The following is a 25,044-nucleotide window of genomic DNA, read 5'->3' as shown; positions in this document are numbered from 1 at the left end:
TCCATCACTCCACATTTCTGTCTGCATTTCATACAAGCCTAATTTCATGGTGCTGTGATTCTGTACATCAGTTTAGGGAGGAATCTGTGAGGATACTATTTTTTTTATTATCTCTACAAGTGGTTAATATGTTTACATGCAGCAAAGCACTGCAGCTGACAGCATCTGATGCTTTCAGTAGGAGTGTAATGAAGTGTGAATATTAAGAATGGTTCTTCTGATTCAGCTGAGGCTTCTGGGAAAGTTTTTTTTTAAGTGAGCGAGAAACTCATTGCAGTGGAGAAAGCAAATGTAGGACAAGAGTGTGTCTTCTGATAGTGAAGGACAAACCTACCTCTTCCTCAAGCTCTTTGGTTATTTTTTCTAAGCGACCTGAGGCTGTTCTGCAGAGAAAAAAATAGCATGAGGTCATCACGAATGATCTGTATGCTACATTAGAACAGCTACACCCAGGCTTCACCCAGTACCTGTATTTCTGCTCCAGATCATCCTTGACCTGCTTGTCGTTATTAAACTGCAACTCCAGGTGGTGCAGTTTCTTCTGCAAAGCTGCTGACTATAACCACAAGGACACGACAAATGAGAGGAGATTTAGTGAAGAGTCTTTAGACCGATTTTACTGAGAAATATCACCATGACAATGCAAAATTCAACAACAATAAAAAATAGGGTTACAGGAGTGAACATTTCCTCTTGAAAGGCAAATACTAATAATGGAAAAGATAACAATAATAGACTGAATATTTACTTTACTCCTGTAACACATTGATGCTTATTTAGCTTCATGAAACATAGGAGGAATCTAGTATATTAGTGCTACGTTTGGACAGTTATTCAGATAACCATTGCATAGAGAACATGCTGACAAGTTAACTAAACTCTTTATATCACTTTAAATCACTAAATCCATTGAATTCTTCCTCCTTCCTGTTGCTCTGGAACAACTCTGGCAAGCACAGCGGAAAGCTACGTTCACGCCGCCCTCAGATATGCGCCATTTGAAATGAAAACAAGCAGAAACGAGTGTTTCAGGCCTTTTCATTCATTCACATGTTGCTACAAGAGTTAAACACACGTCGAAAGTTAAACCAGGTTAAACTTTGAACAATCAGGGACTCAGATTGCCAACTGTTCACAAATTGATCATAGAGGATAAATGAATAACTGCAGTTTTTTATCATATGACACCAAGTCTTTCATATATAAAAATAGAGCTGAAAAAAAGACTCATTTTGTGACGTCACAACGCAGAACCCACTCGTTTTCGTGGGTTGGGAGGGGCTGGTTCTCAGAGTGCGGGTTTTTTAGAGGAATATTCAGAAATGCGTGAATGGATCAAAAGGCCACTTTGGGGTGTTTATAGTGAGGAATGAACATTCAAATACACATAAAAGCTCAAATAAGTGGATTTTTCATGACAGTGGCCCTTTAAAGTTTGTTGGTTCTTCGGTTCTGTTTTTCTTCATCTACATGCAAATAAACTTTAAGTGAAACAATTATGCTTTGTTCTTTAGTCCAACAGAAATAGGATTTTATGACCGAACAACTAGCCTGACCAGATAAAAAAATAGAACTTAATCACCCGATTTAATGAATATTGTGTTATTGAACATGTTCTTGTGGCATTTTCTGATGATAAAGGACATACATAAGGCTCAAAACCTCAGCTTAATATTTTCATTAGGTACATGTGTGTTTTTGTCAGGTGGAGTTACACTGTAAATAAAGGCTTTGGACTGGACTGCAGTGGATGGCAATCTAAAGTCAATACGAGTCTCGGATTAAATCAACGACCTGCCTTGAAAGCTGCTCAAGTCTTTCAGTGCTTCTAAGAATGCTTAAACTCTGACAAAATGCCAACAAATCCCAGGATAAGAAAGAAAATCCAGCACTTTACAGACTAAATCTATACTAATGGAACAATCCTTCTATGCGGTCGTGCAAACAGACACCTGTACCGCTTGGTTCTGACACCTCTTTCAAGTATTTACCTCTCCTTTCAGGTTCTCATTATTCACTGAGGAGTTGTTAGAAGCATTAAGTAACCTTAAGAAAGGAAAGAAGAAAAAAAAACAAGTTTAAACCACAGTGACTCCAGAAATTAACCAGATTAAGAGACGGAAAACTCACTGATCTTCTTTGAAGTAGGTGAAGCCGACAAACGGCAGCTGATTTCCGACGAAGGCCTTAGGCGTGGGTACGGTTTCCACATCGCCTTTGTCATCTTCTATCTCATCAAAGTTGCTGGTGTCGATGTCACTGCTCAGCTCGGGGACTACCGGGGCGACAGCTGATGAGGCGGAAAAAGAGTGGAAAATGGTGGGCATGAGCGGACGGAAGGAGGGAGGAATTTCTGTGTCAACAAATTCTCTGTCTAATAAAGAGCTTGGTTTTGATAAAAGTTGCTGCTATGAGAACATTCCTGCTGCAGGTTTTCACGCAGGGTAATCACTACCTTTACACCAAGTTTAGAATTTAAAGGCATGACTATAAACACCCACTCTTTTTTTGCATTAAAACCTGGATTTCTATGAAAATTTGATTCCGATTGGCTGCAGGATGATAATGGACACCTAAAAAAGAAGTTCCGATCAAATAGCTAGAATGCTCTATTGAGCTGGCCTAAATGCAAGTTGGCTACCTGAATAACAAAAATTTAGAACATAGGTTGATAAATTATACCATGGTCCGGGTGAATACTCATTTATGATTGGCTTAGGGTGTCCAACAAAAAGTGATTATGGACATTGATAATAAAAAAACATGTTCAGGTCATAATACCCTGAATGTTCTGTATTACTGTGCTGGCCAGTAGGTAACCGGAACAACAAAAATTTAGAACATAGGTCAACATACGTTATTCCACAATTTATTACAACAGCAAGACACTAAAAAATATCTAGATTTTAAATTTTAAATCGTCTGTGTCTGTCTTTCCGTCTTACTTTATTGCTTGATATAGTAACCCCCGAACCCGGTGGACACTGGAAGTAAGCGATGCCGTCAAGCTGAAGAAAGAGTCCTAGCAGGCCTGGCTCTGTGGGACTCCAAAGGCAGCTGACAGTTATCGGCAGTCTAAGCGAGCTGCGGCCCAGACTGTTGCGGAGGCAAAAACTCGGACCTGGGAGGAGTTCGGTGAGGCCATGGAGAAGGACTATCGGTTGGCCTCAAAGACATTCTGGCAAACCGTCCGGCACCTCAGGAGGGAAAAGCCGTTCTCTACAGGCACCGTTCTCAGTGCAGGTGGGGAGCTGTTGACTTCAACTGGGGACATTGTCGGGCGGTGGAAGGAATACTTCGAGGATCTCCTCAATCCCACTGACACGCCTTCTTTAAGGAAGCAGAGAATGAGGACTTTAGGGTGAGGCTGTCTATCATCCAAGCTGAAGTCACTGAGGTAGTCAACGAGCTCCTCGGTGAGAATGCACCAGGAGAAGTCCGCCCCGAGTAACCTCAAGTCTCTGGGTGCTGTGGGAGTGTCTTGGCTGACACGTGTCTGCAGCATCGCATGGCAGTCGGGAACTGTACCACTGGATTGGTGGTCCAACCTTTTTAAGAAGGGGTCGAACCTGATAGTCGAACCTCCGATTCAGGAACAACAGTGCGGTTTCCGTCCTGGTCGTGGAACAGTGAACCAGCTCTACACCCTCTCTAAGGTGCTGGACGGATTGTGGGAGTTCGCTTATCCAGTCCATTTGTGTTTTGTGGATTTGGAGAAGGCGTTCAACCGCGCCCCCCGTGGTATCCTGTGGAGGTTGCTCTGGGAGTATGGGGTGCAGGGAGCCTTACTGTCCGGTGTCTGTATGACTGGAGCAAGAGCTTGGTTCGCATAGCCGGCAGTAAGTCAGACTTGTTCCCGGTCTACGTTGGACTCTGGCAGTGCTGCCCTTTATCACCGGTTCTGTTCATAGTTTTTATGGACAGAATTTCTAGGCGAAGCCAGGGGCCGGAGGGGATCTGGTTTGGGGACTACAGGTTTTCCTCTCTGCTCTTTGCAGATGATGTTGTCCTGTTGGCTTTATCGAGCCAGGACCTCCAGCATGCATTGGGGCGGTTTGCAGCCGAGTGTGAAGCGGCTGGGATGTGGGTCAGCACTGCTAAATCTGAGGCCATTTGGTTTTGCTTAGACTGGTCGAGTTTTCTCCAAGTCAAGAGAAAAGAAAATGTGTTCCGGTATAATATCGTAGTAAGGTTCTTTTTGTGGGACGCGTATCAGGATGCATATCGTATCGCCAGACTTTTGCCGATACACACCCCTAATGTATGCCCATTAAAAATGGTTTTGATGAGTCTGAATTAATTTGTGAATTCATCAATGAGTTGCTGTGTCTCATCTTCATGGTGTTATGGCATTATTATTATTAATGAATACTTTTTTGTTTGTTTGTTGATTCACATTTAATGATCAAAGTTAATGGTGGATGTTTTTTGCAATAAAAGCGACCTAGGGAAACTACTTGTGGACTTTGTTTCTTTGATAAAAACGTTTGCTTCATCATCTAGACAAAAACATGTGGTAAGAGGTCAACTTTCCTCCTGAAATGATGCTTCGTTTAACTTAGGATGCTTAGCACATACAGTCAGGACCATAAATATTTGGACAGGGACACATTTATTCTAATTTTGTTTCTGTAGTTTAAATCAAACAACTCAGATGCCATTGAAGTACAGACTTTCAGCTTATATTCCATGGGTTGAACAAAAAGATTGCATATAAATGTGAAAAGCTAAAAAAAAATTTTAAACACAATCCCTTCATTTCATGGGCTCCTAAGTAATTGTACAAATGAAATAACTGAAAACCAAATGGTCATTACTAATATTTGGTGGAAAAGCCTTTGTTGGCAATGACAGCCTGAAGTCTTGAACTCATGGACATCAGCAGATGCTGGGTTTTCTCCTTCTGAATGCTCTGCCAGGCCTTTACTGCAGCGGCTTTCAGTTGCTGTTTGTTTGTGGGCCTTTGTGTCTGAAGTTCAGTCTTCAACAAGTGAAATGAGGCTCAATTGGGTTAAGATCAGGTGACTGACTTGGACATTCCAGAATATTCCACTTCTTTGCTTTAACAAACTCCTGAGTTGCTTTGGCTCTATGTTTTGGGTCGTTGTCCATCTGTATTATGAAACGCCGTCCACTCAGTTTGGCTGCATTCACCTGGATCTGCACAGACAGTCTGTCTCTGAACACCTCAAAATTCATTGGACTGCTTCTGTCCTGTATCACGTCATCAATAAACACTAGTGCCCCAGTGCCACTAGCAGCCATGCACGCCCAGACCATCACACTGCCTCCACCGTGTTTTACTGTGGAGGCAGTGTTTTTTAAATTGTATTTTAGACATTAAAATGTGGATGGGAGAGAACTTTTTGCAGCTCAACCAGGACAAGACTGAAGTCTTGGTAATCGGTTCTGAGGATGAGAGAGATAGGGTCCAATCTTATCTGTCAACCAACTCTATGACTACACGTGACACAGTAAGGAACCACGATGTGATTTCAGATGCAGACCTTAGCTTTGACCAACATGTGAACCAAGTAACTATATCTGCATTTTACCATCTAAGTAATATCGCCCGAGTGAGACCCTTTCTCTCTAGAGCCAGTGCTGAAATCTTAATCCATGCTTGTATTACATCAAGATTAGATTACTGTAATGCCCTCCTTTCTGGTGTCAAGAAAACCACTATCAATCGCCTGCAGCTAGTCCAGAACTCTGCTGCACGCCTTTTAACAAGAACTAGGAAGAGGGAGCACATTACCCCGATCCTTAAATCTCTGCACTGGCTCCCTGTCAGCTTCAGGGTTGATTTTAAAATTCTTTTAATAGTTTTTAAGAGTGTCCATGCTCTTAGTCCTTCTTTAATATCCGACTTGCTTTTAACGTATGAACCTCCTAAAGCCCTTAGGTCCTCAGGTGCAGGCCTGCTGAAAGTCCCCAGGGTCAGGACAAAGAACCTAAAGACACACCTTTTTATTAGATTTTATGTCTTTTTATGTTTTATGATGTTTTATTACATCATTTTAGCATTTTACTTGTTTAATCTATTTTCTATTCTTATATTTAATGATATTTTATCACATATATATTTATTCTTCATTCTTTTTATGTTTTATGATGTTTTATCACATCATTTTATCATTTTATTTGCTTATTCTAGAATTTTTTTTATTCTTGTATTTTATGACATTTTATCATATACATATCTGTTTAATCCAGAATTTTACTTGTATACTTTTTATGATATTTTACCACATATTTATTTTATTTCAAATTAGACTGTTTACGAGTGTTTTCTCACCCTCAGTTGGGGTGTTTGGGTCTATACTGACACCCCATAAATTTGCTTCTAGTCTGCTGATGCTCACTTTCTCTGATGTTGTCGAACGTCCACTGGTCGTTTTTGAAGAAGGGGTGTTGTTTGATTTCCTCTACGCCGTTTCGGCCCAATCGCACCTCCCTTAAAAAAATAAACACAGATTTAGGACTGGATGACTGCTATGCATTGGGTCATCCCACCATAGTGGGAGAATTTAACATATAATATTAAGAAAAGAAAAAAAGAGAGAAAATTAAAATACAATAAAAATCACAAAACTGCTCCAAACTGGCAAACAAAACCACACAAAATACATTTTTCTACCGGTCAGTCAGGAAGGCACAGATGATGTTCTTGGCATCTGCAGAGATCTCCACTTCCTCTGGGAAATGGAGGGAGTTTTTGTGGTCCATGATTTTACTGTAGGTTCCCACCAGAGAGTCGGCATAGAACGGGGTGTCACCTAAGAGTAGGATGGGGGACAGAAATTAATGACATGCAGCTGCATCACAAAGCAATCTCTCTTTGATGAAAAAAATCCACCAACCAACAAGCATCTCGAAAATGAAGACTCCCACAGACCACCAGTCACACTCCCTTCCGTAACAACCGTCTCCTCCCTGAGATTTCAGCACCTCTGGGGAGATGTAGTCAGGAGTTCCCACAGCTGTGTCACAGCGCACCATGCCAGTCTGAAACACAAGAGGCACCATTCAACCTGTGAAGGTAAATCATTGCTGTCTCTTTTGTGACCAAAATGTATTCAATCACAGAAATTTTTTATATAGAGGTCAAGAAGAAGTAAAACAGAAGTTGCGTTTACTGGAATCCAGAGCATTTATTCAGCTGCATACCTGTAATCAGTTCCAAATACATGACGGCAAACTGGAGGCTGTTATTTTTCTAAGAGTTTGCCGTTTCTGGCCATATTGTAGGTGTTAAAACTAAAGAAAGCAGACCCTGAGGGTTGCAGTATCCGTCAACGCTGCCCACACAATTTCAGCTGTTTTGAGAGCATGGCAATCCTAAACCTTAGCGTCAAAATAACAAAGAAAAAAACATTCTAATATATGCATTTAAAGTGATTCACTCAAAGTGAGGCAGTTCCTGATGTTTCATTTGTTCATTTCTGGATTCAGAGATCAGAATCCTGATCCTGTCACAGAAAAAATGCAAAAATGTTTAAACAAGCTCAACTGTTGTCATGTAAGTTGAGAAAAAGCTATTTTTCCTCCAGTCGAATACGATGATGATCTGTTCTCTGCTGCTGTGGTGCAGAGGTCGATCTCCGATCGGAAGATCACAGGTTTTGCTCCCGGTTGATCGCCCATGTGTCGAAGTGTACTTAGGCACGACACTGAACCCCACGTTGCTTGTGGTGGTTATAGGTTGGCACCAGTGTTAGACAGCAGAGCCGCCATCAGTGTGTGAATGTGTGTGTTGATGGGTGAATGGGACTGTAAAGCACTTTGGCCCTTCTAGGGAGGTAGAAAAGCTATTTACCAATTATCAGCAGATTTTAGTCCATTCAACATGCTTTTATACATTGGAAACAGAAAAGTCTGGGTTTTGTTTCAATATATATCTTTAAATGTTATAAAACTTGTGTTTTATTTGTCTTTTCTATGTAAATTCTGATCAGTACTTAACATTAAAAGAAGGTATTTTTTTGTTTCAAAATAGAACCACTTCTATATTACCTTATTTTTGGAGATTTAAGTTGTTGTTTTTTTTTTGCATAGTTTATACTCAGAAGTGACTTTAATGTGATTTAAAAAAAAAAAGTTATTCTTGTTTTTATTTTTCCTCACCACGGACTAAAGCGGGGCAGCAATATCATCAAACTGGGTCACAGAGAGACAAAAGTACAGCTGAAAGCGGCTGTCATTCATGACTCCTGCAGTAGATGGTGACTCTCACCATACTGGGAGTTTTTTTCTTAACTTGTCCTGTCCAACAGCTGGGCAGACAGATGAGAGCCGAAGGCCTCTTGTGTTGGACATATTTTACTTTAACAACAGGGGTTATTAATCTTCTGACAAACCAGAGGTATGTCTGAGTAAACCCCTTTTGTAATCAAGACCAAACTTCATTTTAATTGTTTTTGAAAATCTTTTGTGTTGGACCGGACAGAAAAGGAGGGAAGAAGAGAGAGGGGTGTTAGAGAGGGGGGGGGGGGGGGGGGATAGGAGGGTGATCATAGGAGGGGGGAGGGGGCTAAAACCATGAAGCAGCATAAAGCAACAAGTTGCTGGATGTTTATCATTACGGTAAGGTTCAGATAGAATACAAATCTCAAAGGGGCGGGGCCTGTCCACACACACTCAAATGTTATCAACACACCTGCTAGCTGCAAAAATGTCCACATGTCAACATGTACACAATACAGATAGTGTTCACACATGCATACTTATGCCTTTAAACCAACTAGTGTGAGATATTTCATTCAATCACGCAAACTATTAGTGCAAAGGTGAGCTAACACCTGTGCTCAGGTGAGTGTTTATGTTCTTCTAAAATGGATGGTGGAATGTGAAAAGAAGGAGGGAGAGTGCCCAGCCATCCCCACCCCAAGACCCCTGGCGCAGCAGCCGCGGCAGCCAGAAGCCCCCAACGGCACGTGGCAGCAGGCAGAGAACAACCGCTCCCCAGTGACCACGTCCGCCACCCAGGCCAGGGACAGCAGGACCGCCACGAGGCCCTGAGAGCAAGAGAGCAGGGAGGCATGGGGGGAAAGAGAGTGCCGCCCCAGCCCAACCAGGAGAGCAGCCCCCCCGCAGCGCCAGGAGGGCCCAACGCCGGGCCCCACCCGAGAGGGGTGATACTGGGAGAGTTTCTGAAAGATCTAATAAACCCAGACATAGGAGATGTGTTTACTGATGCATTTGTGAGCTGTTTAAAATGAATAAACCTGATCTCTCAACATCCTCTGTGTCTTTCGTGTGTTGTAAATGAGATATACAGTCAATTGTTCCATGTAGCAATGAGGCTAAAGGTTGGTTCTCCCACAGGCGAAGGGAGAGTCTAGTTTATGAAGAAACGTTTTGGGAAAGCATTGATCATGGAATTTGCCAGGCAACGAAAAAGAGGCAGCAGGTGTAAATTTGATGCATGAGTCACGTTCGGTGCAGCACTACACCGTTACCCTTTTTACTAAAACTCCAGTAGGACTTATATTTAATTTTTTTCTTCTTTATTTTTTATTTTTTGCTGCTTTGTCTTATACTCCGGAGCAACGTATAGTTCAAAAAATACAGTAAGTAGATATGACTCTTTTTGTTCTTTTTCTGCATCACTTTTGACCTCTTGTAATTTTGTATAAGACATAATAGGGTAAACCTAAAGTCATACAGAAATGTTGTTTTGAAATTACTTTTTTTTAGTTAAGGCTTAGTGTTAGCATGTCTGCCCCAAGATAGGAAGGTTGTAAGTTCAAATCCACAGTCGAGTCATAGCAAAAACACTTCATGCTTGCATTAAGGGGTTGGATTGTGGAGGCTACATCACCAAATGGTCACAGCTGTTTCTACATGGGTCAAATGAGGAGAACAGGTTTCACACACCCTGGTGTGTGAACCCACAGTGCCCTTAACAGAAAATTTAGCATCAAGATTTACCAGAATCTATGATTCCTTTTGTCTTCTGAATATTTTTAGTTTAACTGATAATTTCTAATGTAGGTACTTCCTGAATGAATTTATTTTTGCCTTCATTTGACTATTCTAACCTTATAAGTAATACTTTAACCAACTAATCCCCACAGATTTAAATTAATCCCATCAGTAAATGACTGGGGAAAAACAGACGTATATTCATTTTGTTTGTAAGAAGGTAAAGCAGGTTAAATAAATGAATAGACGGGTATTCCTATAAAGGAAGTGTAAAATTGTCCTGCGGCTCGAGCTTCACAGCCTGAGGGTCACTTACAGCGTCCATCTTCATGCATGTGCCAAAGTCAGCCAGTTTCAGGTGTCCGAGTCGATCCAGCAGCATGTTGTCTGGCTTGACGTCCCGATGGATGAAGCCCATGGAGTGAATGGCATCCAGAGCCATCACCACCTCTGCTGTGTAGAACTTGGCCCACTTCTCTGGAACATCGTACGTGCTGGTCAAGTTGACCAGATCCCCTCCTGGCATGTACTCCATCACCATGTAGAGGTAATGCTCATCTTGGAAGGCACAGCACAACTGAACACACATACAAACAATTATTTACCTTTGTTTGAGTGGTTGTTGTAAAATACCTCAACAGAATGATTAAAAGCTTAATGTTGTTAATTCCTTGGCTTTTTGTTGCTCATTCCTGGTCCTCACCCTGACGGTTTTCCAGAACTCCAAGTCCTGCTAGCTGCAGATTAGCTCTATCAGATGCCTCCAGATTCTGATTGAATGAACACACCTGGTCCAGGTAATCAGCAGCAAGCAGTGCAGGGAGAGATGGAAAACAGGCAGGGTAGTTAATATCGAGGTCCAAGAATGAGCAGTCCTGTTTTAAATAATCTTCGAATGACTGGTTCCTAAAATAAACAAATAAAAATTTGGCCCAAAAAACTGCAGGTTGATCTGGGCTGTCTGTGGGTCAGCAATAGTCAACCTGCACGGTAAGCCTTTTTTGCATGGCCAACATAACATTTAAAGATCGTAGACCGCTCTGTGAGCCCATAGGGCAAAACATTCATGCACATTTTGGTCTACAAGCAGCTGCAAGCGGCAGGTCCAAGTAAACATTTCTACAACACGTAAGGGTAAGTAACGGTGAAGTAGGTGGAACGCAGATGTTTTGTACTAATTCCTTTTTTCTAACCCCATTTTTTCGGCCATTAGTGCCGTCAACGTGATAAATGCGTGGTCATAAACGCAGCCTAACTGTCAGAATTTAGGAAATTACATGATGGGCATCCAGTGGTCATCCTATGGGCACTTACGTATAACCTAAGTCCCCGCTTACGTCAAATACTGCACAGACACCCCCCGTACGTGCAGCATTTGTGCACGGTCAGTAAGGACCCAGTACTCACACCTTACTAGTGACATGTGTGACATAAGGGGAACCTTTTGTATATATATATATATATACAAAAGGTTCCCCTTTTGTCACACATGTCACTAGTAAATATATATGTAGTAAGTATATATATATATATATATATATATATATATATATACACACAGTCCCTGACAAAAGTCTTGTCGCTTATCCATTTTGTAGAAACAAAAGCGTATAACCTCACTTTTAATGAATCCATTGGTTTTAGAAATGTCTCATATGAAAGCTGAAACCCTCCCAAATTATGTTCAATATACTAAAATAAAATTGCTTCACTGAAGAAAGATTGATCATTTAATAAACACAGAAAGGTCACATTTTGGCAAGACAAAAGTTTTGTCGCCTTGTCATATGATGCTCCCAATCCTAGATTACAGCCTCACCTGTGATCAATTACTGATCAATCAATTAGTGGGTGTGTATAAAAAGAACCCCAGCACACCAGGCCTTCACATCAACTGCAACCTGACCTCTGACAACATGCCTAAGATTCACCCTGAGACCAAGACAAAAGTTTTGTCGCCTACAGAGAGTAATGAGAAAATTTAACAAATAATTTACTTCAAAAACAAAAATATGTTGCATAACATCAGTGAATTAAGTAGTGCTACTGTGAGATCCATATTTAATATCTTGTATGACTTCCATGAGCTTGAAGGACAGCATCCATGCGGTTTGACAACGATTCATACAATTTATCGATGAAGTCATCAGAAATAGCAAAGAAAGCAAAGAAAGTAGTCTTCCATGCCTCCCAGAGTTCATCAAGATTCTTTGGCGACAAAACTTTTGTCTGATAATTGATTTATCAGTAATTGATCACAGGTGAGGCTGTAATCTAGGATTGGGAGCATCATATGACAAGGCGACAAAACTTTTGTCTTGCCAAAATGTGACCTTTCTGTGTTTATTAAATGATCAATCTTTCTTCAGTGAAGCAATTTTATTTTAGTATATTGAACATAATTTGGGAGGGTTTCAGCTTTCATATGAGACATTTCTTTTTTTTTTTTTCTTTAACTTGTCCTGTCCAACAGCTAGGCAAACAGATGAGAGCTGAGGGCCTCTTGTGTTGGACGTATTTTATTTTAACAAGAGGGGTTATTCATCTTCAGACAAACCAAAGGTATATCTGAATAAACCCCTTTTGTAATTGAGGCCAAACTTTATTAATTTCAATCATGTTTGAAAATCTTTGGTGTTGGACCGGACGGAAAAGGAAAGAGGGGAAGAAGAGAGAGGGACGTTAGAGAGAGGGGGGGGTAGGAGGGTGATAATCGGAGGGGAAAGGGGGTAAGACCATGAAGCAGCATAGAGCAGACAGGCTTACTGGTTGTTTATCGTTAGGGTACGGTTCAAATGTAGTACAAAAAGGGCGGGGCCTGTTCACACACACTCAAATATTATCAACACACCTGCTAGCCGCAAAAATGTCCACATGTCAACATGCACACAAAACAGATAGTGTTCACGAACGCATACCTATGCCTTTAAACCAACTAGTGTGAAATCTTTCATTCATTCAATCATGCAAACTATTAGTGCAAAGGTGAGCTAACACCTGTGCTCAGGTGAGTGTTTATGTTCTTCTAAAATGGATGGTGGAATGTGAAAAGAAGGAGGAGGAGCGCCCAGCCACCCCCACACCCATACCCCCGCCGCAGCAGCAGCGGCAGCCGGAATTCCCCCAACGCCACACGGGAACAGGCAGGGAACAACCGCCCCCCGGGCGACCAAGACCGCCACCCAGGCCAGGGCCAGCAGGACCGCCGCGAGGCCCCCAGAGCCAGAGAGCAGGGAAGCGCAGAGGGAAAGAGAGCGCCGCCCCAGCCCAGCCAGGAAAGCAGCCCCCCGCCGCGCCGGAAGAGCCCAACGCAGGGCCCCACCGGAGAGGGACGCCCTCAGCCCCAGACGAGCACCCCACCACCACCCAGGAGTTCCGGGCATCCCCCCGCTCCGACCCCAGGTACGAGCCAGGACCCCCCAAGGGAGACCCGATCCGCACTCCAGGCAGCCACCCACCCGGCCCACGGTTGGTCCAGGTAGGAGTAAGGCAGGGGCCCGCCGCCCCCGCCCAGGAGGGGGGAACCCCGGGGAAAAAAGGGCGGCCCACAAGGGGTGTTATAAATATGGCCCGACCAGGCTCGGCCATGTTGGAAGTTTGGCGGGGCCCAGCGCCCAGGGGCAAGGACCAGGACCCACCCCCAGGGACACGAACACCCCCGGCTCAGGTGTAATATGAACCCCCCCACCGCGCGGAGAGAGCACCGCCGGGCCCAGGGAGCCGGCACCCAAGGGACACGGCCGCCATCGCCAAGGGGCCCACACCCCCCACCAGGGAAGGGGTAGGGGACAGATGGACCCAGGTCCCACCTTCCTTGTAAAATGTGTGTGCGTGTATGGGTGCTTGAGAGGGTGTTTGTGTGCATGTGTGTGTGTTTATGTTTGAATGTATATATTGAAGGGGGAGGGGTGTGTGTACTAAGGGGGGTGCAGTTAAAATTGGCGAGTAGGGCACTAAGGGGACATCTCCTGATTACTCACAGTGATGTCCCCTCACCCTCCACACCAAGGGGCCCTAAATGTCTAAGGTGCGGTTAAAATTGGCGGGTAGGGTGCCAGGAGGACATCTGCTGCTTGCTTGCAGTGATGTCCAAGCACCCCCCCTACCAAGGACCCTACATGTCTAAGGTGCAAATAAAACCGAAAGAGGGGGGGCCCACTCCATACGGCAACCATAGGAGGGGGGCCACTCCCAAGTAGCCCCCCCCCAAGGCGCATCGCAGGCTAGACCCCCCACCCCCTCCCCCTAATATGAGGTTATATAAGGAAGGGGGTAAGTTGGGGACAGCTGGTAGACTGTCCCCCGGTGGTTAAACAGCCGTCCCCCAGCCCACCCCCAGCAAAGGGGCCAGGGCCACCCAGCCAAGGGGCCCACCCCCGGAGGCGCCGACACCCTAGGCCCGGCACAACCCACCCCACACAGAGAGAGAGGAGCCAGAAAGCGTCGCCCCCCCCCGGAGCAAGCCCAGGCCCCCACCCCCAGACGCCGGCCCTAGAAGAGCTCTGGTCAGGCCTCGACGGGACCGAGGAGGCCAACCGGCCGAGGCAACCACTGATTGCCTCAGCGGAGACCCCGACCCGTTAGACCCCCCGACCCGTACTAATAATGCCCCCCCCTCCCCCCCAGAACGCCCCCCCACAGGACAGGGCCGACAAGCCCCCCACCCCACCCCACCCCAGACCCCGCAGCCGAAGCGGGTGACACCCAGAGCGACCGGGGGCCCCGAGAGGGTTGTCCCGTCCCGTCCCAGAGCCAGGGAAGGGCCGATCCCAGCCCCAGGTGCAGATGGGCAGCCCATCCGGCGCCGCTGGGCCCCCCCCACCCGAGCAGGGCCCCCCGCCAACCCCCCCCAGCACAGGCAAAGGGACCACCCCCCCAAGCCAAGCCAGACCACCACCCCACCCCCCCACCACGCACCCCCACACCCAAGCCCAGAGGACCACGCAGCGCCCCAGCCCGCCCCACCCAGGCACCGGACCCGACCCCCCGACCAACGGAGCCCCCCACCGCCCCCGCCAGGCACCGGAAGCCCCGACCCCCACCCCAAACCACGGCAGAAGGGCAAGGAGCAGCGACGGCCAAGCCCTCCACCCCCTAAGTCATGGAGTCAACCACAGGAGACCAGAGAGACTGAATTCTTTCAAAGTTACTTGAGCTTTGGGCTGACATTTTTTCCAAGCTGATATGATCAAACAGCAGATTTCTGTGTTGACTTATGTTTATATTTTTCTTGTTTTTCCAATTTATTAAAATAGTTTTTTTGGCAATACAAACAGTTATGAAAATGATAGATGCTAATCCTTCTTCTATATCGATGGCACTCATGTCACCAAGCACACAAAGTGACGGTGAGGCAGTGATTGAAACCTTAAGCCAGACTGATAAATCGGCACATACCTGCTGCCAGAGAGCCTGGACAGGAGTGCAGAACCACAGTGCGTGCATGTAGCTGTCGGGTAGATTATTATCACAGTGCTCGCAATTGTCTGAGTTACTGAGACCCATATGAGACATTTCTAAAACCAATGGATTCATTAAAAGTGAGGTTATACGCTTTTGTTTCTACAAAATGGATAAGCGACAAGACTTTTGTCAGGGACTGTATATATATATATATATATATATATATATATATATATATATATACACACACATTGTTGTTTATGTACTTATTAAAAACTACACAGTAAGATTACACAAAAATACTTTTGTATGAACAGATGAGGCGTTTTATTACAAAGACAGAAAGCAGAGACTATCGTCTGTCATGCTCTGTTTTAAACCGTGCAATGCAGGGAGCGTGGCATTTCCAACGCGCTGTTGGCTCTGTACGAAGTGCGTGCCACGGGAAAAAAAACGCTTCCTTGATGAACTCGTATTTATCGGGGGAGAACCACAAAGCTGATAGCAGGAGGACACACGCAGGGCGGCTTCAATAAACACTCTGGTTGTCCGGAGTGGTTTTCTACCGGGGACTTGACGTGCTGCGGTCAGAAAGCGACTTTCTGATGACAGACAGAATTTGCGCTAAGAGAATTTACACATTTATATATCAGAGGATGTCCGATTGGCCGTTCTGCATGTCAATCAAGTCCCGTACTTCTCGTGAGGATTTTGATTGGCTGGTGGATTTTTTAGAAGTACATTTTTTTTATTACCGGTATTTATCTTTGCTGGCCTGCGATCTACCCTCATGTCCTTGAAGATCGACCGGTCGATCGCGATGGACGTAATGAGCACCCCTGCCGTAGGGGTAGGGGGGCAATTTGGATTTGGCCCGAGACACACTTTCGCTCCTTTTAAGATGCAACCGCTCCTGTCTATGACCCTACATAGGCACAGACAATCCAAAAACCTGCAGGACCCGTATGTTTCAACCCCCTACATGGGTGCATGTGACAAGGCTTAATGAAACAGCTGTAAATCTTCTACCTGAACAACCCAGGGACTGTTGGCAAATGCCATGATTCCCCTCTCTTCCCAGAAGAAAGCAGAGTCGGAGCGTTTGATCATCTCGAATTTGCTTAGCAGCTTCATAGCATAGACCTTCTGGGAGGCTTTATGTCTGACCTGGATGGTGCAGAAACAAGGGGGGGCAAAAGAAAATTAAAACCCAACAAAATCTCTTTTTTTTTACATCTAATAACTCAAATTGATATGGTAAAACTTTAAATATTTACCTTTGTATCTTCTAAAGTCCTTTGTGAATATGTTATTGGTAAAAATAAATTGATTTACTTACTATTTTTCATCAAACCAGGAATTTAGCTTTCGTAACTTTTATGACTTTCTAATTTCCTCGTATTTTTAACTTCTTAAGACACAAGCTAATGTTTGAGCTAAACCTCTACACACGTAGTCTCAGGGTCATACTTAAGCAGAATTAATTGGTAATATAACCACAAGAGTGATCCATGCATGTGGATGCCAGATCTTAAGAGGTTAATGGAATGAAGTAACCACAGATACACAAACAGATTTTTTCTGAGCTGTATTTGTCCATCATTCTTCTATTGCAATAATCCCAACAAAAATCATTAAGAATCCATTTCTAGTCATTTCCCTTTTATATGCCAATCTCTCATCCCACGCACAGCGGGATGAGAGATTGGCTATTTGGTCGGATTTATTGGACCTGAAAGCAACATGTTTACATGTTTGTGATTTTTATGAAAATAATACAGATTTAAAAAGAAAAAGAAAAATCAAAGAACACTGGAAAGTGGAAAAACAAAAGAACACACACAGATGAGATGATTAAACTTTCTGAAGGTATGCAGCATTTAAGGTATGTATTTAAAAAAACTATATTTAATTAAAGAGGAAATTTAAATTGTAGATGACATTTTTTTATTAAAAAACAATAAAGAGTTACCAGCTGCACTTCACCAAATGCTCCTCGTCCGATCACTTTCACTTTCTCAAAGTCCTCAGACTTCATTTGGAGATCTCGAAGTTCCTCTACTACTTTCTCATCTGAGAAGGAAAAAAGGGCACAGAAGTGTCAACAAAGCTGTGGATTCACCCAAAGGATGCTACATTTCCTGACACAGGCATCATAGAAGCACTTACATCGGTTTAAGAAGGTTTCAATGTTTTTATTTTTGCGTAGCGCCGGGTAGTCCAAGTCTAAGACCAGAGCATTTAAGGAGTCCTAGAAAAAGAAAGGAGAAAGTTTTCCACCAAACACAAATACAATAGAAACAAAACACATATTTGGGTTCCGGTAATTAGTCGGGGTTTAACTGTTGGTTTTAACAATGATTTGATTTGATTTTTTTGGTAGCCAATTTGACTCACTTTCAATTTTGCTTAATTTGCACGATCAGATTCTATCCGACTCACTGACCTAAGACCAATCCAGGACATCCTTAGCCAAAAATCTAACCAGTGTGACTCAGAAATGAATACCTGGGTACTGACCAGTGCAGGTGAAATTTTACAAATTTCTTATATTTCTTGCAAGATAATCAAGTGTAAATTAAATATGTGTAAAAACAAACAAAAATGAATAACAAATCCATTATCCATTTTAGTTTCATAAAGTTCACTTCACTGTTGTTTTTCCAACATAAAAATAACACAAAGGGAAACATTTTAGCCAGCCAGCCAGCCAGCCAGCCAGCCAGCCAGCCAGCCAGCCAGCCAGCCAGATAGCTAGATAGCTAGATAGCTAGATAGCTAGATAGCTAGATAGCTAGATAGCTAGATAGATAGATAGATAGATAGATAGATAGATAGATAGATAGATAGATAGATAGATAGATAGATAGATAGATAGATAGATAGATAGATAGATAGATAGATAGATAGATAGATAGATAGATAGATAGATAGATAGATGGATGGATGGATGGATGGAGTACTTTATTAATCCCGAGGGAACTTGCATATCCATCCGATGCTGCTCAAATACACAAACATTCAATAGAAATTTAAAGTAGTTGAGTAACAAATAGTCATAAAATCATAAAATAGTCACACCCACTAAAAACAGAATAAAAGGAATAAAAATATAAGAGCAATAAAAACAAAATAGAAGAAGTAAAAGCAAAACCATAAAAGTGGTAAAAAGTAGATGCCCGTTTAGTGACTCCTCCTCATGCCCCCTCCCCTCCCAGCAGCATTGAACAGTCTAATTGCACTCGGTGCAAAGGACTTCCTGAGTCTTTCTGTGGAGCATGGCAGAGAGCGAAGGCGGTCGCTGAATGCGCTCCTCTGGTCACTAAAGAGTCCATGTAGGGGATGACCAGTGTTCTTCATGATGCTGTCCAGTTTGGACAGCATCCTCCGCTCTGCCACCACCTCCACTATCTCCAGGCTCCGCCCCACCACACAGCCTGCTCTCCTGACCAGACGATTCAGTTTTTTTATGTCCTTTTTGTTCGCGCACCCCCCCCCAACACACCACCGCATAGGACAGGGCACTTAAAACAATAGACTGATAAAACATCAAAAGGAGAACTGAGCAGACAGTAAAAGAGGCTAGCCTTAGTCTGTCAACCTGACAACCCAGAGACGAGACCCGGGCGCAGAGCAGCAGTGTAAAACGCTCATCTGAGCCTCCCTTAGGGTTAGTGCTGGTGCAAAACTCATGCAGGGAAAGTCAAGCAGGTCCTAGCTTTAGCTTATGTGCTGAAAGACAAATGAAAGGAGCGCGTCTTAGAAACCTTAAAGTGACAGACAGCAGTTCTCACAAGCAGAATTATAATGTATAATTAAATGCGGTTTATTAAACCTTCAATCCATTTCCTCTAAGTCCTTCTTAGTCAATGAGTTAATCATTGATAACAACCTTAGTCTTCTAGCCTTAACAGAAACTTGGCTCCAACAGGATGACTACGTTAGATTGAATGAAGCACCCCCCCCCCCCCCCCACACTTATGCTAACTATCAGAAATCCAGGATTTCAGGGAAAGGAGGTGGTTTGGCAGTAATATCACAGTCTAGCTTACTTCTCAGCCCTAAAGTTAAAAATGCTTATAATTCATTTGAAAGCATCATATTGTCTATAAATCACCCAAACAGGAAAACTCGAAAACCTGTTTTATTCATAATTATCTATTGCCCCCCCCCCCCCCCCCCCCGGCCCGTATTCAGAATTTTTAACTGAGTTTTCCGACTTCCTATCGACTATTGTCTTAGATTCTGATCAAACTATAATATTAGGGGATTTTAATATTCATGTTGATGACCCCAGTGACTGTCTAGGAAAGGCTTTTGCAGCTTTATTAGATGATGTTGGTTTCACCCAAAGTGTGAATGAACCCACTCACTGTCATAAGCACACCCTGGACCTTGTTTGAACCCATGGTATAGAGATCAGCCAGCTGAGTGTCCTTCCTCTTAACCCCATCATTTCTGATCACTTTATGATTACCTTCCAGTTTAGATTAGAACATCCTTCTGCCCCAGTGAATAAGAAACAGCTTAGAAGAACCTTAACTGACCGTTCTGTGTCTGAGTTTAAACACACAGTTCAGCCAGTACTTAGTGATATTCTGAGAAAATACTCTGAGACCAGCTCCCATAGCATCAGTCCTAGTATAAATGACCAGTTTGTTAATGATGCCTTACAAGCCCTCAGGAGTACACTTGATGTTGTTGTCCCCCTGAAACCTAAGTTCGTTAGACAAAACTGAGTAGCACCGTGGTTTAACGCTGAAACTCGTTCTCTTAAACAAGAAACCCGTAACGAAAGAGAATGGCGCCGCTCCGGTTCAGAGCAGTCTCTGGATATCTGGAAACATAGCCTGTTAAATTATAAAAAAGCTCTGCGTAGAGCTAGAAGCCAGTACTATTCAACCTTAATATCAGAGAATGGAAATAATCCAAGATTTCTTTTTAGCACTATTGCTAAATTAACTCGCAGTCAGAGCTCAGTAGAACCACATGTTCCTGTTTCTCTCAGCTCTGATGATTTTCTTACATTTTTCGATAGTAAAATCTCAAATATTAGACACAAGTTAAAATCAAGTTATTCCTACTATCAGCCCAGAGCAGGCTGAAGCGGTAGAAGTGGAGGCATCCATAGAAACCTCTGTAACATTAGACTGCTTCACTATTGTGGATCAAACAGAAATAGCATCAATTATTACGTCCTGCAAATCCTCAACGTGTCTGTTAGACCCAATTCCCACTAGACTTTTTAAAGAAACTTTTCCCCTAATTGATGATCCCATATCAACAATGATAAATACCTCTCTGGAAACGGGTTACGTGCCACAGTCTTTTAAATATGCAGTTGTTAAACCTCTTCTGAAAAAGCCCAGTTTGGATCCTAGCATCTTGGCCAACTATAGACCAATATCAAACCTCCCCTTTATTTCTAAAATCCTAGAAAGAGTTGTGGTTAAGCAGCTTTACTGCCACCTACAGGACAACAGCCACTTTGAAGACATTCAGTCGGGTTTAAGACCTCACCACAGTACGGAAACTGCACTAGTTAGAGTCTCTAATGACTTGTTATTGGCCTCAGAAAAGAGACTAGTTTCTATTCTGGTCCTGTTAGACCTCAGTGCAGCCTTTGACACTATCGACCACAGTATTTTACTCCATAGACTAGAGCAGGACATAGGGATCAGAGGATCTGCTCTCCAGTGGTTTGAATCCTATTTATCCGATAGGTATCAGTTTGTTAATGTAAATGGACATTCCTCTCAGTGCACTCGAGTTAACTATGGAGTCCCACAGGGCTCAGTGTTAGGACCCATCCTGTTTACGCTTTATATGCTACCCCTGAGAAACATAATCAGGAAACACAGCATTAATTTTCATTGTTATGCCGACGATACGCAGTTGTATTTATCCATGAAACCTGACCAGAATGACAATATAGAGAAACTGAACGCCTGCATCAGTGACATCAAGACCTGGACGACAATTAATTACCTCCTCTTGAACCCGGAGAAAACTGAGGTCATTATAGTAAGGCAAGGCAAGGCAAGTTTATTTGTATAGCACAATTTGTACACAAAGTAATTCAAGGTGCTTCACAAAACAGAAAAATGCATTAAAATCACAATACATCATAGAAATAATCAACGTAAAATTTACTTAAAAAAAAAATATATATATATTGAAAATTGATTTAAAAATAAAGGAAGGAAAGGAAAGAAAAGTGCAGGTAGGACCTTTCAGTCATATACACGGCTAAACAGAAATGTTTTAAGTCTAGATTTGAACATGAACACAGAAGAGGCCTGTCTTACGACTTCAGGGAGGCTGTTCCAGATTTTAGCTGCAGAATATTGAAACGCTGATTCCCCTTGTTTAGTTCTGACTCTGGGAATCAACAGGAGGCCGGCCCCTGAGGTCCTCAGAGTATGAGATGGTTCATATGGCACTAACATGTCAGAGATGTACTTTGGTGCTCGGCCATGGAGAGACTTGTACACAAGCAGAGCTGCTTTGAAGTCTATTCTTTGAGGTACAGGGAGCCAGTGCAGAGACCTGAGCACAGGATTAATGTGATCATACTTCCTGGTTCTGGTCAGGACTCGAGCAGCAGCATTCTGGATGTACTGAAGCTGTTTTACAGCTCGTTTGGAGAGGCCTGTGAGCAGGGCGTTACAGTAGTCTAACCTACTGGAGACAAATGCATGAATAAGTATCTCCAGGTCTGGCTTTGACACTATGTTTTTAATTTTGGCAAGTTTTTCAGATGATAAAATGCCGCTGATGTTACTGACTTGATATGGCTGTTTAAATTCAGGTCAGAGTCCATGATTACCCCTAGATTTCTGACGTGATTTGAGGGTTTAAGAGACAGAGAATGAAGGTAGCTGCTGACATTTTCTCTTTGTTTCTGTGGGCCAAAAATAATAACTTCGGTCTTGTTTGAGTTTAGCTGGAGAAAGTTGTTCTGCATCCACGCACTGATCTGTTGGAGGCAGTGGCTGAGGGAATCCACCGGCCCATATTCACCTGTTGTCAGTGACACATAGATCTGAGTATCATCTGCATAGTTGTGATAAGATATGTTATTGCTGCGTATTAACTGCCCTAGTGGCAGCATGTAAAGGTTGAACAGAAGGGGTCCCAGGATCGATCCCTGGGGCACACCACAAGTCAAGGCCATGTAGTCTGAGACACAACTCCCAATTTCAACAAAGTATTTCCTGTCTTCCAGATAAGACTTGAGCCAACTTAGGGCAGATCCAGAGATGCCAACCCAGTCTTGGAGTCTGTGCAAAAGGATCCCATGATCAACAGTATCAAAGGCAGCGCTCAGGTCTAGCAGGATTAAGACAGTGACTTTGCCATCATCAGTGTTCAGGCGGATGTCGTTGGTTACCTTGATAAGAGCAGTTTCTGTGCTATGATGGGGTCTAAAACCTGACTGGAAAACATCAAATGAATTGTTTAATAAGAAAAAATCAGTGAGCTGTTGGTAGACAACTTTTTCAAGGACTTTTCCTAAAATTGGCAGATTAGAGATAGGTCTGTAATTATTCAGTACAGTGGGATCAAGACCGCTTTTCTTCAGGAGAGGTTTAATGACTGCAGTTTTTAAGGCCTCTGGAAATATTCCAGATTGAAGAGACATGTTAACTATTTGAGTAATTGATGGCAACACACTGTTCAGGACAGACTTTAGAAATCTAGTGGGTAACACATCAAGGCAGCATGTAGACGAGCTCAGACGGGTGATGGTCTCTTGGACAGTTTGGTCAGTGACAGGTACAAAGTGAGTCAGCTTAGAGTGAGTAGGTGGCCGTTCGATAGTTATATGTGTTGTGGAGTTGATGGCTTTTTTAATGCCCTGAACCTTGTCATTAAAAAATACAGCAAACTCATTACATTTGGGTGTGCAAACCAGTTCTATTGGTAGCTGGGTTGGAGGGTTAGTTAAACTGTTTACTGTTGTGAAGAGGACACGAGAGTTGCTGCTGCAACTTCCAATGATTTCAGAGACGTACCTTTCCCTTGTTCTGCATAAGATCTGGTTGTAAGCGTACAACTCCCCCTTATACATTTCATAATGAACCTGGAGTTTTGACTTGCGCCACTTTCGCTCAGCTCTGCGGCACTGTTGTTTCTGTGCCCTGACTAGATCATCGTTCCTCCAGGGAGCTTTCTGTCTATGTTTTCTCAATTTAACCTTCATAGGGGCAATGGCATCCAGAACATTCAAGATGCTAGAAGTAACAGAATTCAGCATTTCATCAACATTGGCACCAGAGGCGTTTTCAGGGTTTATCATTTCTACAAACTGTGCCCTAGTGCTCTCATTTATTTGTCTCCTTTGGACAACTGCAGGGCCAGGCGGTGGTTTGGGAGCAACAGACAGGTCAAAGAATACACAGAAATGATCAGAGAGGGCGACATCAACCACACTGACATTGTAAATATTAACCCCCTTTGTGATGAGCAGGTCCCAGAGTGTGGCCTCTGCTGTGGGTGGGGCAACTTACATGCTGAATTAGATCAAAGGTTTCAAAGACAGCATTGAGCTCTTTTGCATTTCTGTCATTGACATTATCAACATGAACATTAAAATCACCTGTAATGACTAGACCATCAAAGTCTGTGCACACAACTGAGAGCATTTCAGTGAAATCATCAATGGAACTTTGGCTGTGCTGAGGAGGTTTGCACATGACTATGCAGAGTAAGTGAGGAGTTTGTTTTAACTCAATCTTAAAGGACACATACTCAAATGATGAAAACACACCAAATGATAGTCTGCGGGTTGCAATATTATCTCTAAACAGTGCAGAAACGCCTCCACCCTTTTTATTTTCTCGTATTTCCGATACATGTTTGTAGTTGGGGGGAGTTGATTCGACTAGAACTATGTTTCCTGTGTTTTTGTCAAGCCATGTTTCAGTTAAAAACATAAAATCAAGATTAAAAGAAGAGATAAGATTATTGATTAAAAATGATTTGTTTCATAAAGATCTGACATTGAGTGCAGCAAGTTTGAGATTAGTTTCCTTGGGACTGGTCAAAACCTTCTTGCAAGGGATATCAACTAGATAGGTCCTAAAAACCTCAGAGATGCTCTGTCTGCTCAGATAGTCTCCCTGGATGACATAAGTATAGCCTCCAATTCCACAGTTAGAAACCTTGGGGTTTTATTTGACCAGGATTTATCATTTAAGGCTCACATCTCTCAGGCGTGTAGAACTGCCTTTTTTCACCTTCGGACTGGCCCTAGCCTTACATGGACTGGCCCCGCCCTATATTGAGGACCTCATAGTCTCTTACCATCCAATAAGAACACTTCGCTCGCAAAATGCAGGACTGCTTGTGGTTCCTAGAATTAGTAAAAGTACGGTTGGAGGTCGAGCGTTTAGCCACCAAGCCCCTGTTTATGGAATAAACTCCCAGCTCATGTAAGAGAGGCCGATTCAGTTTCTACATTCAAAGTTAGACTGAAAACATTCCTCTTTGGACAGGATTATTGTCAGACTAGCTAGTATTCAGAGATTATTTAACTTACCGTAATGTTAATGTGTTTAAATTAAACTTAATAACTTAATAACAATAACTATTTGTTTTAAAAGGCTGCTAGAAGTTGAAGCTGGGGTAGCTATGGTGCACTGGGGTTCTGTCCTCTTTTCTCATCTACTTCTACCCTTCCTCTTTTCTCTATTCTTGACCATCATTTAT

At 43.1% G+C, this 25,044-nt stretch overlaps 1 protein-coding gene across 6 annotated transcripts in view; it reads right to left on the bottom strand.

The window, feature by feature from the left end:
• Positions 1-25,044, bottom strand: part of rock2a (rho-associated, coiled-coil containing protein kinase 2a) — a 72,583-nt gene that overhangs the window by 18,166 nt on the left and 29,373 nt on the right. For 4 of the 6 annotated variants that reach the window (XM_023951816.2, XM_023951817.2, XM_078940525.1 and 1 more), the window contains exons 2-12: positions 17,500-17,581; positions 17,303-17,403; positions 16,360-16,497; positions 10,244-10,504; positions 6,864-7,008; positions 6,641-6,779; positions 6,366-6,457; positions 2,131-2,290; positions 1,992-2,046; positions 468-556; positions 335-383 (exon numbers count right to left, since the gene is read on the bottom strand). In XM_023951816.2, the coding sequence (XP_023807584.1) occupies positions 335-383; positions 468-556; positions 1,992-2,046; positions 2,131-2,290; positions 6,366-6,457; positions 6,641-6,779; positions 6,864-7,008; positions 10,244-10,504; positions 16,360-16,497; positions 17,303-17,403; positions 17,500-17,581 (1,311 nt within the window). Of the gene's footprint in view, positions 1-334; positions 384-467; positions 557-1,991; positions 2,047-2,130; positions 2,291-6,365; positions 6,458-6,640; positions 6,780-6,863; positions 7,009-10,243; positions 10,505-10,630; positions 10,711-16,359; positions 16,498-17,302; positions 17,404-17,499; positions 17,582-25,044 lie in introns of those variants that run through there. The other 2 variants (XM_078940527.1, XM_078940528.1) reach the window with 2 other exon arrangements.

This window comes from Oryzias latipes, chromosome 22, assembly GCF_053564925.1.
Source record: "Oryzias latipes strain Hd-rR chromosome 22, Olatipes_Hd-rR_3.1".
NCBI classification, from domain to species: domain Eukaryota; kingdom Metazoa; phylum Chordata; class Actinopteri; order Beloniformes; family Adrianichthyidae; genus Oryzias; species Oryzias latipes.
The sequence above is the reverse complement of the archived record's forward strand: the minus strand, read 5'-3'. Positions and strand labels throughout refer to the sequence as shown.